This window comes from Vulpes vulpes, chromosome 1 (assembly GCF_048418805.1).
Source record: "Vulpes vulpes isolate BD-2025 chromosome 1, VulVul3, whole genome shotgun sequence".
NCBI lineage: Eukaryota > Metazoa > Chordata > Mammalia > Carnivora > Canidae > Vulpes > Vulpes vulpes.
Genome location: NC_132780.1, coordinates 4,936,975 through 4,957,765, shown reverse-complemented (window position 1 = coordinate 4,957,765; position 20,791 = coordinate 4,936,975). Strand labels below are relative to the sequence as shown.

Sequence of the window (20,791 nt, the reverse complement as noted above, 5' to 3'; positions counted from 1 at the left end):
CACATTTAAACTAAAAATCAGGGCAGCCTGCGTGGCTCAGCAGTTTAGTGCCGCCTGCAGCCAGGGGTGTGATCCTGGAGACCGGGGATCGAGTCCCATGTTGGGCTCCCCGCATGGATATGGAGCCTGTTTCTCCCTCTGCTTCTCTCTATCTCTGTGTCTCTCATGAGTAAATAAAATCTTAAAAAAAAAAAAAAACTAAAACAAAATGGACAAAGCCAAATTCATAAACATATAGAACTGATGGTTGCCACGGGGAGCAGGTGAGGGAGGGGATTGTGAAATAGGTGAACAAGATTAAGAGGTACAAACTTCCAATTATAAAATAAGTCATGGAGGTAAAAAGCACAGTATGGAGAATACAGTCAGTAATACTACAATGATATATGTTGATGGTAACTCCACTTATGGTGAGCATTGCTAAATGTGTAGAATTGTGGGATCACTGTTGTACAGCTGAAACTTGCCTAGCACTTGCACATCAGCTATACTTGAATAATTTTTAAAAAGGTTTTAAGTGGGACACTAGTTTCAGGTATGGCAAAAACAAAATCTAGCTCCACCCCCAAAAAACAAAACTCATTCTTCTAGTTATTTAAGCACTTAACTATAACTAAGTGTGATTGTGGACAGAATCAGGAACAAGACAGACTCAACCAATCAATCCCAAAATAATGTGCAACATAGCAGAAAGCGTGGCACAAAACAAGGTAAGTGTTCTCAAATTCATTTTGCATATGGATTCAAATTCAGAAATCCCAGTATTTACATGCAACAAGGAGCCAAGTAGAATTCCATGCTTTCGTTTCAATCTTTTCCTCATGTATCTGCTCACTGTTATGAGCCCTGGTAAATCTCCTAACTTTTTAACCCTGCCTCCTTAAAGATAAGGGTTGGGGACCCTTCTATTGTCCAAGGCCATTCAACTCTTCATATTAGTGAATTCCAGCTCCTATGCTAGAGGTGCTATCCTAAATGAATAAAGCATTAAAACTGATCACTGCATAATTAAGAGAAATGTGACCATGCCTATCATAGGCAGATGGTCGAACTATATTTAGCATAAATAGGTCTCATCCTAAAATTGGATTCTGTTTTTAAAAATAACACTTTTTAAACTTATCACACAACTTGGGGAACTTAAATTTTCAGATGGCAGGCAAGTTGGACAGATGGCAGGCAAGTTGTAACGCTACTTATTACAAACACATGATACTACCTTCAATTCCCATAGCATGGGAAAATTTTTTCCTCTAGCAAGAGATGTAATATAACCCCTTACAATAAAAGTTAAAATGTGTCATAAAATAAAATGACTCAAGATCAACTGTTACAGGAACTTGTATTGCTGGTGGAGCTGTCAATCCTTTATAAATATTTTGAATAGTAATCTGGCAACCAGCACCTTAAAATGTACGATACATGTATCCTTTGACCTAGTAACATATTACCAGAATCTACTAAAAGGAACTAATAGTTTATTATACAAGAAACAAGAACTTATGGGGCTGTGAAGATGCAGAGCAGGAGGCCCTAAGTGCACCTCATCCCACAGATACAACTAGATAACACATCAGTGGAAATAACTCAGGACAGTCCAAAAACTAGCAGAATAAACTCCACAACTAGGTGGAGGTAGAAAAGAGAGGTGTCTAGCTGGCATAGTAGAGCATGCAACACTTGATCTCAGGGTCATGAATTAAAGCCCCACATTGGGCATGGAGCCTATGTTAAAAAAATTTTTTCTTAGAGGCACCTGGGTGGCTCAGTGGTTGACCGTCTGCCTTTGGCTCAGGTTGTGATTCTGGGATTGAATCCCACACCAGGCTCCCCATAGGGAGCCTGCTTCTCCCTCTGCTTATGTCTCTGCTTCCCTCTCTGTGTTTCTCATGAATAAATAAAATCTTTAAAAAAAAATTTTTTTAAGGTAGAAAAGAGACTACATCAAAGAAGGCAGGCGAGGTGAAGATGTGGTTTAGGAGCAAAATGGACATGGCCATCCATGGTGGGGAGGGGGTTAATAGCACTGAGAATGATGAAAAACAGACTTTCACCCCACAAACCCACATACAGGATGGGTATGCATAACATTTACCTTTGAAAGCAAGAGGGACCAAAACTTGAAAAATTCCTATAACCAGCAGGAGCTAAAGACTGGAATTCCAAAGAATAGATGGCTTGGCTCTGGGAGAGCAGAGAGGATGTTAGGAAGGAGGATCCCCATCCTTAAAGAGACAGTGCATGACAAACAGCCAATACAGGAATATCATAGAACCAGCAGTTTGGAAAACCAGGAGCAGAGGGAAGTGAGAGTGATTTGCTCATCTCAGAGCAAATCTGTTCATCTCTGACCTGAACAGACAGGAATCATGAGTGAACAAAGGAGCTGCCAGGCACCATTTCCCTTCTCCAACCTCAGCATAAACAAGAGCTACCTGAGGGAAACAATATAGCACCAATACTCATTACCTAACTTGCCTGCCACTCCCACAACACTTCACCAGATCTGCCCTTTCTAGTCCTGTTCACCTTACTCCTGGTGCTGTAGGCCCCATTTACTAGAAGACCAGCACAAACCCTGCCAATGCCACATGTCCCAACCTGTGTGTTTTGCAGGCAGGACCTCAGTTCCAGCAGGGACAGCTATCATTTCACAGGCAGACCACTGCACACCTTGTTAAAATGCTCCCCACTCCCACTGGGGATCAAACACTGCCCACAATAGGCAAGGAAAGCATCTGCAGACAACTGAACTGAAGGAAAAAGAGGCCAAGACTCAATAGCAGAGCACGCATAACAAACATAGGGGGCACTGCTCTGCAGAGCAATAAAGGATGACATCTTCATAAGACTATTATTAACATCAAAAGAAGCTTATTTTTCAAAACAGAGAAACAGAGTTAGATAAAATGAGAAAACAGAAATATGTCTTAAATGAAAGAAGAGGACCAACCACAGCAAGAGAAGTAAGCTAAATGGATCAGTAATATGCCTGATAGAGGACTTAATTATGATAAAAATACTCACTAGAGAAGAGAATAGAGGAAATTGTTGAGACATTTAACACAGAGATACAAAAGAACCGATCAGTGATCAATAATGCTATAAATTAAAAACACACTTTATGGAATAAATAGTAGTCTCAGTGACACAGAGAAGTAAATTAATGACCTGGAAGACTAATGGAAAATAACCAAGCTCAGAGCCTTCCTGGGGCCAGTAACACCACAGAGAACAAGCATAGCCTACAACTGGCAGAGAGTCAGTGCACACTACCACAGTGAAAGGAAAAAGTGACTCAGATGCAACAGGGTATAAGCAACACACATAGGATACTCTTCTGAAGGGCCAGATTCTGAACAGGAAATATTGCACTACGGGGTATTCCAGGACCTCTTTTTAATAAAGTCACTACTTTCAAGGTCAAGAAGACAGAGGTGTGCTTCCTAACAGAGAAACAGAGAGACAAAGTAAGGAGAGAGAAATTTATTTCAAATGAAAGAATAGGACAAGACTACAGCCAGAGATCTAACTTAAGCAGCAGATATAAGTAACGTGCTTGATAGAGAAAAGCAATAGGATAAGCAATAAGAAAATAGAAAGCAATCAGGATACTCGCTGGACTTCAGAAGAGTGGAAAACACGAATGAGACCCTTAACACAGAGATGAAGAACAACGTCAACTCAAACTAAATGAGAAGCATGCTTGACAGAATGAACAGCAGGCTGGAAGAAGCAGAGGAACAAATTAATGACCTAGAAGACAGAGTACTGGAAAGTAATCAAGCTGAAGAAAGAGGGAAAAGAATTATGCAAACCAAGAATAGACTTAGGGAATTCAGTGATTCCATCAAATGTAATAACATTCATATTACACGGTTCTTAGAAGAAGAAAGAGAAATGGACACAAAAATCTATTTGAAGGGGCACCTGGGTGGCTCAGTCTGGGCTGCCTTTGGCCCACGTCATGATATAGTGATAAATAAATTTAAAAGAAACAAAAGAAAACAGTAACATAAAAGGGAAACCCAATAAAGCTAGCATGGAATTTTTCAGCAGAAATTTTGCAAGCCAGTAGAACATGGCATGATCTATTCAAAGTGCTAAATAGGAAAAATCTGCAGCCAAGAACAGTTTATCCAGTAAGGCTATGATTTGGAATAGAAGGAGAGATTAATAGTTTCCCAGATATGGGCACCTGGATGGCTCAGTTGGTTATGTGTCTGCCTTTGATTCAGGTCATGATCCCAGGGTCAGGCCCATGTCAGGCTCTCTGCACAGCAGGCAGTCTGCTTCTCTCTCTCCCTCTACCTGCTGCTCTGCCTGCTTGTGCTCTCCCTCTCAAATAAAGGTTTGTTGTTGTTTAAAAAAAAAAAAAAAAAAAAGGTTTCCCTGACAAAAACTAAAGGAGTTCATGACCACTAAACCAGCCTTGCAAGAAATATCCAAGGAGACTTTTTGGTGGAAAGGAGAGACCAAAAGTGACAATATGGGCATAGGAAACAAAGCAGTAAAAATAGATAACTTCTGTGAAAAAAAAAAGTCAAGGAAATCACAAGGTAAAAGGATGCAAAACATTACAACATATACCTAAAATTTGAGAAGAATGGTAAACAATGAGTTCAAACTTAAAACAACCATCAACTTAATGTAGATTTATGAAGAAGTCATATACAAACCTAATAGTAACTACCAAAAAGCCCTAATATATATGCAAGAAACAAAAAGAAATGCAAATATATCACGAAAGAAAATCAGCAAGTCATGAAAGACAAGAATCAGAGAGCGGTACCTAGTTGCCTCAGTGGTTGAGCATCTGCCTTTGGCTCAGGTCGTGATCCCAGGGTCCTGGGATTGAGTCCTGCATCAGGCTCCTTATGGGTAGTAGCCTGCTTCTTTTTCTCTCTCATGAGTAAATAAAATCTTTAAAATAAATCAGATAAATATTCAGAAACACCCACAAGACAAATAATAAAATGACAATAAATACATATCAATAATTACTCTGAATACAAATGAACTAAATATGCCAATCCTAAGACACAGGGTGATAGAATGGATAAGAAAAACAAGACCCATCTGTATCCTGCCCACAAGAGACTAATTTCAGACCTAACACCTGAAAATTGAAAGTGGGGGTAAAGAAACATCGTGCAAATCAATGTCAAAAGAAAGCAGAGTAGCAATACTTAAATTGGACAAAATAGATCTCAAAACAAAGTCTGAAACAAGACCAATGAGGATACTATGTTATTACAAAGATACAATCCAACAAGAAGATATAGCGATTGTAAATTATTTATGCACCCAACCACAAGAAAAAAAAAATCTGGAAAGACCATAAATATAGGGTGCTTAAATAACATGGAACTAAATACTAACAATGAGTGGGTCAACCAGGAGATTAAAGAATAAAAGTTACATAGAAACAGGGGTGCCTGGGTGGCTCAGATGGTTAAGTGTTTGTCATTAGCTCAGGTCACGATCTCCAGGACCTGGGATCAAGTCCCACATTGGTCTCTGTGCTCAGTGGGGAGTCTGCTTCTCCCTCTCCCTTTGCCTCTCACCCTGCTTGTTCTCTCTCTCTCTCTCTCATAAATAAGATCTCTAAAGAAAAAAAAAGTACATAGGAACAAATAAAAATGAAAACACAATGGTCCAAACCTCCCTGCTTGGCAGGGAACCTGCTTCTCTCTCCTGCTCCCGCTACTTGTGCGCTTGCTTTTTCTCTCTTGCTCTCTCTCTATAATAGGGATCCCTGGGTGGTGCAGCGGTTTAGTGCCTGCCTTTGGCCCAGGGCACGATCCTGAAGACCGGGGATCGAATCCCATGTTGGGCTCCCGGTGCATGGAGCCTGCTTCTCCCTCTGCCTGTGTCTCTGCCTCTCTCCCTCTCTCTCTCTCTCTCTCTCTCTCTGTGTGTGTGTGTGTGTGTGTGTGTGTGTGTGTGTGTGTGTGACTATAATGAATAAATAAATTAATTAAAAATAAATAAGCTAGAGATATCATAATTCCAGATTTCAAGATAATACTACAGAGCTATAGTGATCAAAGCAGTATGGTACTAGAATGAAAATAGACACATAGGTCAGTAAGACAGAATAGAGGTCAGAAATAAACCCATGATTATATGGCCAATCTACAACAATGGAGGCAATAATATGCAATGGGAAAGAGTCTCTTCATCAGATGATGTTGGGAAAACTGGACCGCTTATTACCATACACAAAAAAACCCAAAGTGGATTAAAAACCAAAAATGTGAGACCTAAAACCATAAAAATCTTAGAAGAGAACACAGGGAATAACTTCTCTGACATTGACCATAGCAACATTTTTAAATATGTCTCCTAAGGCAAGGGAAACAAAAGCAAAAACTAACTACTAAGAGTACATCAAAATAATAAACTGCACAGCAAAGGAAATAACTGACAAAACAAAAAGCCCTACTGAATGGGAAAAGATATCTGGAAATGATATATCCAATAAAGGTTTAGTATCCAAAATACATAAAGAACTTACACAACCCAAAACCAAGAAACAATCCAATTTAAAAATGAGTAGAGACATGAACAGATATTTCTCCAAAGAAAACATACAGATGGCCAGTGAATACATGAAAAGATGCTCAACATCATTCATCATCAGAGAAATGCAAATCAGAACCACAATGAGATAACACTTCACACCTGTCAGAATAGCTAAAATCAAAACACAGGAGAGGGAAAAAGAACCCTTGTGCACTGTTGCTGGGAATGCACATTGGTACAGCCACTGTGGAAAGGAGTACGGAGGTTCCTCAAAAAATTAAAAATAAAACTACCAAATAAAATAAAAATAGAACTACCATATGATGCAGTAATTCCACTACTGGGCTTTTACCCTAATAATTCAAAAATAAAGTCAAAAAGATATTTGCACCCCTATTTACAATGGCTAAGATATATAAGCAACCCAAGTATCAATCTATAGATGAATAAACAGGTGATACATACACACACACACACAATGGAATATTAGTCATAAAAAAAGAATGAAATCTTGCCATTTGTAAAATGGATAGAGTCAGTATAATGCTAAGTGAAATAAGTTAGGCAGAGAAAGACAAATACCATATGACTTCATTCATATATGGAATTTAGGAAACAAATGAACAAAGAGAAAAAGATTCACACAGAGAACTAGTGGTTGCAGCAGGGAGTTGAGGGAATAGGTGAAATAAGTGAAGGGGATAACGATTACATTTATGATGAGCACTAAGTAATGTACAGAATTGTTGAATCATTATATTTTACACCTGAAACTGATATAACACTGCATGTTAGTTATACTTGAATTAAAAAGTAAGAAAGATCTATTTCTCATCCCGATCAAAACCCAAACATGCTTTAGAAATTGACAAGAAGAGTCTAAAATTCATATGGAAATGCAAAGGACTTAGAATAGCTGAAACAAATTTAAGAATCACAAAGTTGGAAAACCACATTGCCTGATTTTAAGAGATATTTAAAAAGCATGTTAAAACTTTAAGATATTTGCAAAAATGTAGATTGAAAAAAAGTTGAGAGAAAGAGTAGCTTTTAAGATCAATTGATTTTTTAAGAAAAGTGCAAAGGCAATGAATTAGTGGAAAAAAGATAGTCCTTCCAATGAATGTTATGAAATAATTAGGTGTCTTTTTTTTTTTTAAGAACTCTGATCCCAAATTTTACACAATACTAAAATTACCTCAAAATCGCCTAAAACTATAAACCCTCCATTAAGAACACAGGAGAGAATTTTCTCATCTTATGTTAGGCAAAGACTTCTTATATAAGACACCATTCAGTAAAAGGGGGAAAAAATACACTGGACTCAGCATTAAAATTTTCTGCTATAGGAAGAACTCTGTTAAGAGAACACCAACAAAAAATAAAAACCCAGAGAAACAAGCCATACTACATTGACAAATATCTGGTTATGGACTTGAACCTAAGTTATTAAGAACTCTCAAAACTCGGGGGACACCTGGGTGGCTCAGCAGTTTAGTGCCTGCCTTCAGCCCAGGGCATGATGGTGTCCCAAGATAAGGTCCCACCATCAGGTTCCCTGCATGGAGCCTGCTTCTCCCTCTGCCTGTCTCTGCCTCTCTCTGTGTGTTTCTCATGAATAAATAAATAAAATCTTTAAAAAAATTTCTCATAACTCAATAACAGATGAATGAAATGTTAGCAGGCAAAGGATGTGAACACTTAAGCAAAGAGAAGGGTGGCAGTAAGCATATATAAAAATTCTAAACATGAGCCATTAGGGAAATACAAAATAAAGTAATATAGAAATAACACTATTCACCTAACAAGAATGGCTAAAATTAAACCTGATCATATCAAGTGCTATTAATGGCACTAAAATTCTCATACACTGCTGGTGGGAATGCAAAATGGTATGAGCATTTTGGAGCAGTTTTTCAGTTCATAAAGAGATACACATCTGCTTACCCTTTGACCCATGTGCATTTATCATTTTTAAAATTTTCCTTACTGATGTTTTGACATCTTAAAAACCTTGCTGTCCAAGAAGAGACCATGTGTCCCAGGGCTATCCTGTTCTTGAGATAGTAAAGGGTTTAGCCAGGAGCATGTCTTTCATATACAAACCAACAAACCAGAGTCCAAGGCTTCAACTACCTCCTTATTTAACACACGGGCTCAGACACACCAAGCCAGTATTCGTCTGGTATAAATCATCCCAGGGTCAGATACTAGACAATTAGAGATTAATTTTATGGTCTAATGCCCATGGGTATTATTCAAATTAGCCAGTCCTAAACTGTTTACTCTGTCCTGCCTTGCCCCTCCTGATGAAACTCCAATGAAGGCTGTGGTCTATGCCTTCCCCTCATTTTATCTGCATCCTGACCAACTCTGGTGCTGTGTGGCCCCGCATAGTATGGTATTCCCCCTTCCCTTGGGAAACAAAGTAATAAATTCTTTCACCTGGCACTGACCCCTCTGTGTCGTCACTCTATCACCTCCATAAATTAAAATGCCATGGGTACAGATGAGACACTCAAGCATTTTGCTCCTAAGTATTAACCCAAGAGATTCATACATGAATCTCCATAGCATCTATATTCATAAAAGCTCTAAACTAGAATCAACCCAAATATCTAACAAAATACTCATACATGTAACATGGAGGAATCTTAAAATAATTACTGTGTCAGAGGGAAAAAAGGCAAAAGAGTAAACATTTTGTATTCCATTCATATAAAATTCTGGAAAAGGAAGTTTATAATGGAAGATAGTAAATCAATGCTCATGAGTATGGGGAACCAGGGAGGGAGGGACAGAGGGATTCTAAAGGGGGATGAGGTAATTTTGAGAGTGAAAAGTACATTCGATATCATGATTATGGTGATGGTTTCATGGGCATATACATAAGAAAAAACATAACATTTTATACTTTGTGCACAGTTCATGGTACATCAATGATATCTCAATAGAGCTTTTAAAAAATAGTTCCGGATAAAAATCTAGATTTCCTGCTTCTGAAAAACCGGATCAACCATAATTATCCTCATCCCTTGGCAGCAGCCCTGATTCAATGGAAAGAAAGAATAAAGACAGTCTGAGAGTCACAAAAGTCACACCTTTGGGCTATGATCTCTCTTATTCCTGTCTCCATTTTCTTGCCTGTGTAATGGCAGCTTTGAAGTAAAAAAGACCAAATAGCATCAGCTATTCAGAAAACTTTAAGATTTGCTCTGCCAGTGACCTTGTCAATAAGAGACATAAATCTAGAATTTGTGAGACTATCTCTATATCCTCATCCTTCACTGTTACAGTGACCAGAATACTTTTGGAAGCACCTTTGGATGGGGCATGTCCTCTCTAGTTTGCTTCCCAAACTCTACTAATCACACTCAGAGTGTGAATGTAATTATGGTGAACTTCAATGGCCAGTTAACTCATGATTTCCTCCAGGGAAATGGAAAGAGTGAGTAGAGAGGTCCTCCTTCCCTGAGCACATTGAGTAACCTGATGTACATTTGTCAGCCAGTATAGGTGAGATGGTTTCTGCCACAGGTACTGGCAGTGATTTAACTCTGGCATGGGCTTTGGGCAGGTCAGAAAGTGCAATGCAGGTCCCGAAAGCTTATTCAGATGTATGAGATATACCTTCTGGTTGATGGGTACTTCAGAAAGGCTAATGTCTGAACTTCTCCTTGGTGCCACGCATGTTAACCAAGCAGATAGCACACACTCTGCACTCCAAAGGCCTTTGTCCAGTTTGAACATTCCAGTATCAAATAAGGAAAGGCCATTAGGGGTGCCTTGGTGGCTCAGTTGGTTAAGCGGCTTCCTTCAGCTCAAGTCATAATCTGAGGGTCCTGGGACCAAGTCCCATGTTGGGATTCCTCCTCAGTGGGGAGCCTGCTTCTCCCTCTCCCCACTGCTTGTGTGCTCTCTCCCACAAATAAATAAAATCTGGAAAAAAAAAAAAGGAAAGGCCATTAGCTTAAGGCTGTCCCACCTGTCTTTGGTGTGCAGTAAGACCAGAGTTTTGCCTAAATAATTTTCCACATTTGCTACATTCATAAGATCTCTCACTAGTGTGGCTTTTCTGGTTCTGAACAAGTCTGTATTCCTGGCTCAAGGCTTTATCACATTCACTACACTCATGAGGTCTTTCTCCATTGTGAATTCTCTTATGTTGAACGAGTCTGTGCGTGTAGCTGAAGGCTTTCCCACATCTGCATTCAGAAGGCCTTGCTATAATATTAATTCTTCAGTGCATAAGGTTGGAGTAATAATTTACTATATTCACTGTACTCATATCATATGGCCTTGCTCTACTGTGAATTCACTGGTGTACCATAAGGCTGGAGTTATAACTCAACAATTTCCTACATCTGCTGCACTCCTAAGGCCCTTCTCCAGTGTGGACCCTCTGGTGTTAAGCAAATGTGTGTTTGCTGCTATAGGTTTTCCCACACTAGCTTCATTCTCCTGTGTGAAGTCTTTTATGTGGAACAAGGTAGGCCCTTCTGATGTGGCTTTTCCCACATTCACTGCACGCATAAGGTTTTTCTCCAGTGTGAACTCTCTAGTGCTTAACAAGCCTATTTTTGTAGCTAACGGTTCTCCCACATTCAGTGCACCTTTCTTGCCCTTCTCTAATGTAAAAGACCTCCCTGCACTCAATGCTTTTGGGTGCATTCCCTTTCCTATGAGTGGTCTGGTGCTGGAGAAGGTCCAAGATAAGGAGGAGCTTCTTTCCACTATCCCCACAGGTGAAGGGATTCTCTGACATGTGGACTCTGCAATCTTTTTTTTTTTTTAAGATTTTATTTATTTATTCATGAGAGAGACACAGAGAGAGAGGCAGAGACACAGGCAGAGGGAGAAGCAGGTTCCATACAGGGAACCCGATGCGGGACTCGATCCCGGGTCTCCAGGATCACGCCCCGGGCTTAAGACAGTGCTAAACTGGGATCCCTGGGTGGCGCAGCGGTTTGGCGCCTGCCTTTGGCCCAGGGCGCGATCCTGGAGACCCGGGATCGAGTCCCACATCGGGCCCCCAGTGCATGGAGTCTGCTTCTCCCTCTGCCTGTGTCTCTGCCTCTCTCTCTTTCTCTCTCTGTGACTATCATAAAAAAAAAAAAAAAAAAGACAGTGCTAAACTGCTGAGCCACCTGGGTTGCCCTGGACTCTGCAATCTTAACAAACAAAGCCCACTTTCCATCCATTCTGAGGTGTTTCTCTGCACTGTGCCACTTTTGTCGCTGGTGAATACTTACACTGAGCCAGAGCTGACTCCCATGTGTTGCGCACATAGGTAATTTCTGCCTGGGGGATATTTCCTGGTGCTTAACCAGGTGTAAAACTTGCTAGACTGGGTCACACATCCCACAAGGATAGATATTCTGGGTGGTTGGACCTGCCTTGAGAATCCTGAGTTGTGACATGCCTTGAGAGTGTGTCTCCCCATCCTCCACTCAAAACTGACAACTTGAAAACAGAAAAATGGTGAACTACACGTAGACTTCAGTGGGAGACGGCAGCTCCATCACTAAGGTTTACCTTACAAACCCAGGGATAAGCACACAGGTCGGGGGGACAAGGGGCTAAAGTTAGGGTAAGGAGGGTCTGTCGCACAGTACTGAGCCTGCAGAGCCATACAATGAAGAACATACATGCGGAGGTCTACTGTAGGCAAGAGCAGCAATAGGATGCAGCACAGGACAGAGGCTGGGTCTCCCAACTCAGTTCTCTACAAATGACTCAGCAGGGGCTTGTCTGCTGGTGGCACATGAGTGATGTGTAGAAGGGTGTTTGGACCCTGGAAAACCAACTGCAACCCAGTGTCTGTATTCATGAACCACTTAGGATATGTGCACATCTCACAGCCCATTCTGTGTAGCCCAGTGTTGGAGAGCACTTCAGAGGGAGCAGTGGAAAGGAATAGGGAAACCTGGAGGCCAGACATGGGTGGATTAGCCCTGGCCAGAAGTCAGAGGAGGAATGATAACAGGGCAAAATGTCAAGAATGGCACTAAAAGAAGAAATGATTTATGGCCAGTCCTTGATATTAATACAGTGGTGGGCATTGGAAAGGTTCCTGGTATGATGTGAACCCAGCCCTGACATTGAGCCATCTCCCACTTCCCAGGGCCAGCCCCCCTCTTGCTGTGACTGGAGTCCCATCTGCTTTATCAGGCACCCATGTCTCTCCCTGTAGCCCCAGTTGGACAACTATGCATATCTGGGAAGATACAAGTCCTAAAGGAAGGACAAGGGAGTGGACAGCCCTGGCACAAAGCGACCTGCTCCATGACAGACCACAGGAATGAAAATGGAATATTACCCAAGAACCTTGGAAGAGTGTCTACAGGAATAGCTCAGTGGTGCCTACGAGAAGTGATATGTCAATGCTTGCAATTTCCGGCCCACTCAGACATGGGGGAATGCCAGCTAGAGAGAAGTGGCTAGAAGCCGGGGCAGAGCTGCAATGAATCTGGACAGTCACTGCCAGAGTGGGACCAAGTCTGGTGGGATCCAACTGGTTTCACTGAAAGACTTCCTACCCCCATATCCTTCCCTGCACATCTTCAGGGATGCCGAAGGGCTTGGGGAGAGGATGGGGAAGTGTGATCTGCCCAGCCAGGCACCCACAGTGCCTACACAGGAAAGTTTAGAAGGAAGCAATGTCCACAGTCTGGCTGTGAGAAGGAAAGAGCAGCCCCTGGAGAAACGAGGAAGGAGAGAGCCGCGTCAGGGACGCTGGGGTGAGGGTGAGAGACTTACCCAGGCCACAAGTGCAAAGTTCTCTGGCATCACATTCCAGTACAGGAGTCTCTGAGTCCTATCAAGTAGCTCCCACTCCTCCTGAGACAAGCCCACAGCCACATTCTCAAAGGTCACTGCAGCCTACCGTGATGGGGAGAGCAATGTCCCTGAGCCACCTCTCACTGCGACCTTCAGTCTACCCACCAAACATCCACTCCCTGCCCCCTACCCCAGCTCCAAAACTCACAGGATCTGCAAGGCCCAGATGCCACTGGCGCTAACTCTCCCCTCTGTCCTACTGATCACTGTGTCACCACATATCATGCCCACACGGGCATGAAGGCAGATAAATGTCATTCAGGCACTAGGCATGGCATGAATGGCCCCACCTCTCTTGCTAGCACATTCCTCAGGGGTTCCCACAGTGTGCCTCCCAGACACAACCAAACATCAAGGCCATGGGACCCTCAGTTCTCTCTCTCTTCACTGAGCGCATTGCTCCATGGACCACATTGCCCTCCTGTCCCCAGGTCCCACTCTGACCCCGTCATGGCCACCTCCTCTACCCCAGCCCACATCCAGGTATGTTCCTGGCCTCTACATGCCACTCTGTCCTGCCAGAGAGTGCTTGGCAAATACAATCAGGATCCCTCCTGCCCTGGACCCAGGGTGGCCCACATGCCAGGGGAAGCCCGTAGCCCTGCTTTAAAGGCCTCTCCACCACGCCCTTTTCCTGCTTCGGCCTCAGCCACCTGGAAGCACATGCAGGGCTCAGATGCCTTAGCCTCTCCTGCTGTGTGCTGTACACACTGTCCCCTCACCACACTCACCCTTCCTCTTTCCAGCCAAGCCTCGCCCAACACTCCACCCCACTGGCCCTGGCCTTCAGTGACCCTCCTGTCTGCTCCTGAGTTTATCTACCAGCCTGTGTAAGACTCCAGGCCCCACAAGGTCACCACAGAAGCCTGGCCAGCCCTTAGAGGGCTGAGGAAGCACCGGCCTTGGCCTTCCTGTCATCTCACTCCCGTTACTATTGTGCTTCCACGTCCATCCCATGTCCACTCCCCTGTGCCAGCCTCAGCCCCCTTCTAGCCCCACCTCTCTCCCACACCCACCTCCCCCCCACACCCACCACTCCCCATCATCTGTCCTTAGGATGCTCATCAACCCCATTCAAATGCCCAAGACACAGGCCCAGTCCTCTAGCCAGGTCCTCCCCTTTTCTGCCCCTTACCCACCATGATCTGAAGATGTCCCCTCCTAATGTGACTCCTAGCTCCACCCCTGTCCACACATAGGCCACCGCCTCATGATGTCTCCAACCTGAATCCTGAATCCTTCCTTTAACTCCAGACCTATGTGTCCAGCTATTCACTCAGTGACTCCACTACAACATCTCAGACTCAACATGGGCAAAATTGAACTCCTAATAATCCTAAATAGAACTCCTACTCACTTCCCCATCTCTCAGCTGATGGATCTCCCCCAGCTGCAAAGGTCAAAATTTAGGCTTATCCCAAACTCCTCCCTTTCTCCCTCCCCTTCCACATCAGCTTCTTTGGACCTACTGTAAAAACAAATCCAGAAACTGTATGTTTTCTCCACAGCCGCTACTGTGTTCCAGCCACCAACCTGGTCCAGTTGTCCCCATGCTTGTCTAGACTGCTTCAGGAGCCTCCCTCCCCCTGTGTCTGTTCTCTACTCCACAACCAGAGAAAGTCTATCAAGACCTCCCCTCTTCTATACCAAATCTTCCAAGGTCGAAGCAGAGGCACAGTTCCTCAGCCTGCCATTTCAGGACCTCCTGCATCCTGGCTGTCTGGTCGCACCAGTCATAAAGGAGACCTGTGGCTGTCACTCTGACTCACCTGCAAGCCCATGCACATGGTGATCCCTATGCCAGTAATACCTTCTACAAGACAGTCTATTGGTGGCCAGAAATCAGGACCTCTCCATATAACCCCTCACCTGGGTTCAGGATCCTGAGTCTGAGGAGAGGCCTCAGAACCAACAGCAGTAGAGTGGCAGGCATGGATTCCTGGAACACATCCCAGAGATCATAAATGGGAGATGGGGCAGGTGAGGGCCTGAGACAATATTTACTCACCTGTGCATGGCTCCTAAGTGCTTCTGAAGCCATGGAAACGTGGAGAGAGTGAGATTGGGAAGGAAGGGCATGCATGTTGGAGTCCCAAGGGCTGACCCAGTCTAGTGCCTTCCCTGAAGCAAGGTGACCTCCAGCTGACTCTTTAAATTCCTGGGCTTCAGGGATGCCTGGGTGGCTCAGCAGTTGAGCTCCTGCCTTCAGCCCAGGGTGTGATCCTGGAGTCCCAGGACTGAGTCCCACATCGGGCTCCCTGCATGGAGCCTGCTTCTCTCTCTGCCTATATCTCTGCCTCTCTGTGTGTGTGTCTCTCATGGATAAATAAATAAAATCTTTTTTAAAAAATTAAAAATAAATGAATAAATAAATCCTGGGCTTCAGTCCTTGCTGCTGCCTCTTACTAGCTGTGTGACTTAAGACTAGATAGAACCCAATCTCCCTGTGGCTCAGTGTCTTCATCTATAAAACAGGCATAAGAATGGAAGCAATTACGTTGGGGTACCAGGGTGGCACAGTTAGGCATCTAAGTCTTGGTTTTGGTTCAGGTCCTGATCTCAGGTGCAGAGTCTGCCTGGGATTCTCTCTCCATTTCCCTATGCCCCTCCTGCTCATGCTTGCTCTCTCAAATAAATATATATTTATATTTATATATTTTTTTAAATGGCAGCAACCTTATAGGACTGGTGTTGATATCAAAAGTATTAGTGTATGTCAAGTGCCAAATGTAAGCTGTTACTGTCCACAGAATTAAGGCTTTAAGGTTTTCAGGTCAAATGGTTTGATGGGTTTTTGAAAGTTTGGACTTGTGTTATACTTAACTTTTGGACATTTAAGACAATGTAATATTTAAGACTTTTTAGTGTCTTAACATACTGCTTTGTGGTATACTGCGGTGTGAACCAAATGTTAAACGCTTGCGTAGTTAACTGTTAAACGCATACATGTGTGTTTAATTGCTTACCTGTTACACATTTAGAACTGATCATCACTTAATGTTGAAATGAATGGTTGTTTCATAGCAATTCCTAAATTCAAAATTGAGAAGGCACTGTGCTGGCTGAGCGGATGCTAGTTTTCTATTTTTAAAATATCTCGTAATTGCATCTGTTCTCCCAGCACTACAGCTACCTCTCTGGTCCAGCCCTGTGGTAACTGCCATGGAGTCTGTTGCAGTAGCCTCCACAAGTCACCCCATCTCCATTGTCATCAACCTCGCCTCCACCCCCACTCCCATCTCTGAGCATCTTTAGGAATCGTTTAAAACTCGAACTCTGGGAACCCTGGGTGGCTCAGCAGTTTGGTGCTTGCCTTCGGCCCAAGGGCATGATCCTGGAGACCCGGGATCGAGTCCCACATCAGGCTCCCTGCATGGAGCCTGCTTCTCCCTCTGCCTGTGTCTCTGCCTCTGTGTGTGTGTGTGTGTGTGTGTGTGTGTGTGATGAATAAATAAATAAAATCTTTAAAAAATAAATAAAACTCAAACTCAGCTCCAGTGTCTCTGTTCACAACCCTCTATGGCTACCAGCGCCCTCAGAACACAAGCCCAGATGCTCAGCTGACTGCCATTTAACATGTGGCTCATCCACACATGAGGTTTCCTGTGGACAGAACATTCGTCACACCTCCATACTTCTGCACATGCTGGTCCCTCTACATATAACCCTGTTCCAGTCATCACAGGGGGTGTCAGAAATGGGGACTACTCCCAGGAACGTTGCGCTGCCCTGAACAAAGGGGAGAGGCTGAGGATTCAGAGGTGGGATCCAGACAGGTAGGGCCCTGGACACATAGCATCAACCTGCGCGAGGTCTCTCAGTGAGGCTGCCGGAGAGTCTGCGGCTTGGTGAAGCCAGGAGGAGTGGGCGACTTAGGTTCAGCCCAACCCCCCACCCCAGCCTACCCCCCATGGGGAGTCACAGCAAGTGGCGCTCTCAGACTTGCCTCTTTGAGCGAAGCACAAAGGAGCCTCCACGCAGTTTTCCACATCAAAACCACAATAAGATCCCACCTCACACCAGTGAGAATGGTAAAAACTAACAAGACAGGAAACCACAAATGTTGGAGAGGATATAGAGAAAGGGGAACCCGCTTGCACTGCTGGTGGGAATGTGAACTGGTGCAGCCACTCCGGAAAACTGTGTGGAGGTTCCTCAAAGAGTTAAAAATAGAGCTACCCTATGACCCAGGAATTGCACTGCTGGGGATTTACCCCAAAGATACAGATGCAGTGAAAGACCGAGACACCTGCACCCCACTGTTTATAACAGCAATGTCCACAATAGCCAAACTGTGAAAGGAGCCTCAGTGTCCATCAAAAAATGAATGGATAAAGAAGATGTGGTCCATATATGCAACGGAATATTACTCAGCCATTAGAAGAGACAAATACCCACCATCTGCTTTGACATGAATGGAACTGGAGGGTATGATGCTGAGTGAAGTTAGTCAATCAGAGGACAAACATTATATGGTCTCATTCATTCGGGGAATATAAAAAATAGTGACAGGGATTAAAGGGAAAAGGAGAGAAAATGAGTGGGAAACATCAGTGAGGGTGACAGAACATGAGAGACTCCCAACTCTGGGAACAAGGGGTAATGGAAGGGGAAGTGGGCAGGGGATTGGGGTGACTGGGTGATGGGCACTGATGGGGGCACTTGACAGGATGAGCACTGGGTGTTATACTGTATGTTGGCAAATTGAACTCCAGTAAAAAAAATATACCAAAAAAATCTGAGCACTCTTAATATCTGATTAGGTTCCTCATCCTCTATCATCTCCCAGGTGATGTCTATCACCTTGACCTGTATTCAGCAAGAACCCTGTTAGATCATTTTAGCCAATACCTCTAATGTTTCCTCTTAGTAATTTTCCAACCGCTGACCCCCCTCCCTGCTTCTTGGCTATAAATTCCCACTTGCTCATGCTGTAAAATAAAAATATTTTATTTATTCATGAGATACACAGAGAGAGAGGTAGAGACACAGGCAGAGGGGGGAGCAGGCTCCCTGGGGGGAGCCTGATATGGGACTCAATCGCAGGACCCCTGGATCATGACCTGAGCCAAAGGCAGAAGCTCAACCACTGAGCCACCCAGGCACCCTTGTTTAACATTGTTGTATTTACTCCCTACTTAAAGAATGCTCTTACATCCCTACTGCATTCGAGACACTACTATAGGTGCAAGGAACACATCAAGAGATAAAAAGACCTTTGCCTTGATGCGGCTTACATTTTAGTCAAGTTAAATAGAGAGTAAACACGAATGGCACACTGGCAAATTATATTTTATATGTGATAAAATAGTAAGGAAAAAAACATTAAAGGTGTTTAACTGGAAATATTTTAAGAGTTTGCAGGCATAGATTATAAAGGGAAGACCTCATTAGTAAGAGGGCATTTTAAGGAAAGATTAAAAGAAGTGAGGGTCTAAATTATGTAGGTATCTTGCAAAGATAACTAGGTAGAGGAAACAGGCATGGCAAAGACCCTAAGTTCAGATAATTCCTGTTCCATTCTAGAAGAAGCAAAGAGGGTGGTATATGTTCAACCAGGTGAGTGAGGAGTATAGAAAGAGGTGAGTAAAGGATCTAACAGGAGCCAGACACATATACCATGGCAGGCCACTTAAAGGGAATTTTTATATATCACCAAGTGAATTGGGGAACCCTGACAGGAACAGAAGAATAGAACCTGTCTATATTGTTAATAAACTATTGTGACTCTTGCCTTGAGAATTGTTAGAAGCAGGGATTTAAACAGTAGAGGGATAGAACCTGCCTATATTGTTCAGGACTCCTATCAGGCCTTATATCATGAATGAGCATTAACATTAGAAATGGAGAGTGAAGGGCGCCTGGGTGGCTCAGTAAATTAAGCCTCTGACTTCAGTTCAAGTCATGATCTCAGGGTCCAGGGATGAAGCCCACACTGAGCTGGGAGTCTGCTTGGGATTCTCTCTCTCCCTCTCCCTCTCCCCCTCCTCCTGTTCATTCTCTCTCTTTCTCTCTGTCTCTAAAAAATAAATAAATAAATAAATAAATAAATAAATAAATAAATAAATAAATAAATAAATAAAATCTTTTTAAAAACAAAACAAAAAAAGAAATGAGTGCACTCAGACGAATAATACACCCATCCAAGTGAGTGGGAATGTGCTTCTGACCAGGTGGCTGCTGCAGTTATGATGAAAAGTGTCCACATTCTTTATGTATGTTGAAAAAAAAAAGTCCAACTAGGTTTCTTATGGGATTGAATGTGGATCATGAGAGAAATTAACTTGTTGCAGGACAGTGTCTCACTTGAAACACTGTCCCACAGATACCTTTGAAAACTGTGACAGAATTATAATCATACAATTGTTTGATAGAAAAATACAAACATTAAAGAGAATCGTGTGTTTGACGTTGTATGTCTCCAATCAGGAATGTGATCTTCCTAGCAATAAATACAAACTCATTAATTTTTCCAATGGCAGATTAAAATAAATTATCATTATCATTGCACTTGACCAGTGTGTTTACACACTGTTACCGATTGTCTCATGTTTATTAACTTTAGCCCCTCAATAATCCTGAGTGAGTGTTTTGTGTTCTCATTTTAGAATATGTCTGTGATCGTGCACACGTGGGTGGTTACCCAGCTCTAGCTTCTCAGATAGCCCAGATGAAACCAGTCTCAGCCTCCTGTAGCCCTCACTGTATCATATTACAAGAGGCACCAAGGATAATTCTTAAGTTCTTGGCCTGAGCAACTGGAAAGATACATTTACCATCAGCTGAAACAAGGAAGCTGTAGATGAAGGAGGTTTGGAGAGAAGCTCAGGATTTTGGTTTTCCATGTGTTCAGATTGAGATTCTTGTGAGACATCACAGTGTATATGTCATGTAAGCAATTCACTCTATATGACCAGATTTGAGGAGAGGGGTCTGGACTGGAAATATAAAAGAATGGTTTCTTATGGTTCTATTTCAAGTCATGATTCTGAATGAAACCATTAAGAGAATGAGGAAGGATAGAGAAGGGAGAGAACAAAGGATGAGCCTGGTCAAATGCAATGCTAAATAGTTGTGCCAGTGGGATAAACTAACAACATCATGTTGGGAATTCTAAAAGTGATAGGAAAAACAGAATAAGCAAAGTCATAGAAGTCAAGACTGGATTTAAAAATTTCTTGGGCCCCTGGGACGCTCAGTTGGTTAATCATCTGCCTTTGGCTCAGGTCATGATCTCAGGGTCCCGGAATGGAGCCCCACGTTGGGCTCCCTGCTCAAACGGGAGTCTCCTTCTCCCTCTCCCTCTGCCTGCCACTCTGCCTGCTTGTGTGCTCTCTCTCTCAAATTAAATAAATAAATAAATAAATAAATAAATAAATAAATAAATAAACAATCTTTTAACAAAATAAAGACATCTGCAGGT

At 42.9% G+C, this 20,791-nt stretch overlaps 1 protein-coding gene across 2 annotated transcripts in view; it reads left to right on the top strand.

Annotated features, from left to right (window-relative positions):
* The window catches only part of LOC140593653 (large ribosomal subunit protein eL31-like), a 54,289-nt gene that overhangs the window by 24,036 nt on the left and 9,462 nt on the right, over positions 1-20,791 (top strand). The window contains exon 2 of one of the 2 annotated variants that reach the window (XM_072750647.1): positions 16,490-16,805. The exons of the other annotated variant lie outside the window; for it this stretch is intronic. Coding sequence (XP_072606748.1) covers positions 16,490-16,613 — 124 coding nt within the window. The 3' untranslated portion in view covers positions 16,614-16,805. Of the gene's footprint in view, positions 1-16,489; positions 16,806-20,791 lie in introns of those variants that run through there. 2 annotated transcript variants of the gene reach the window in all.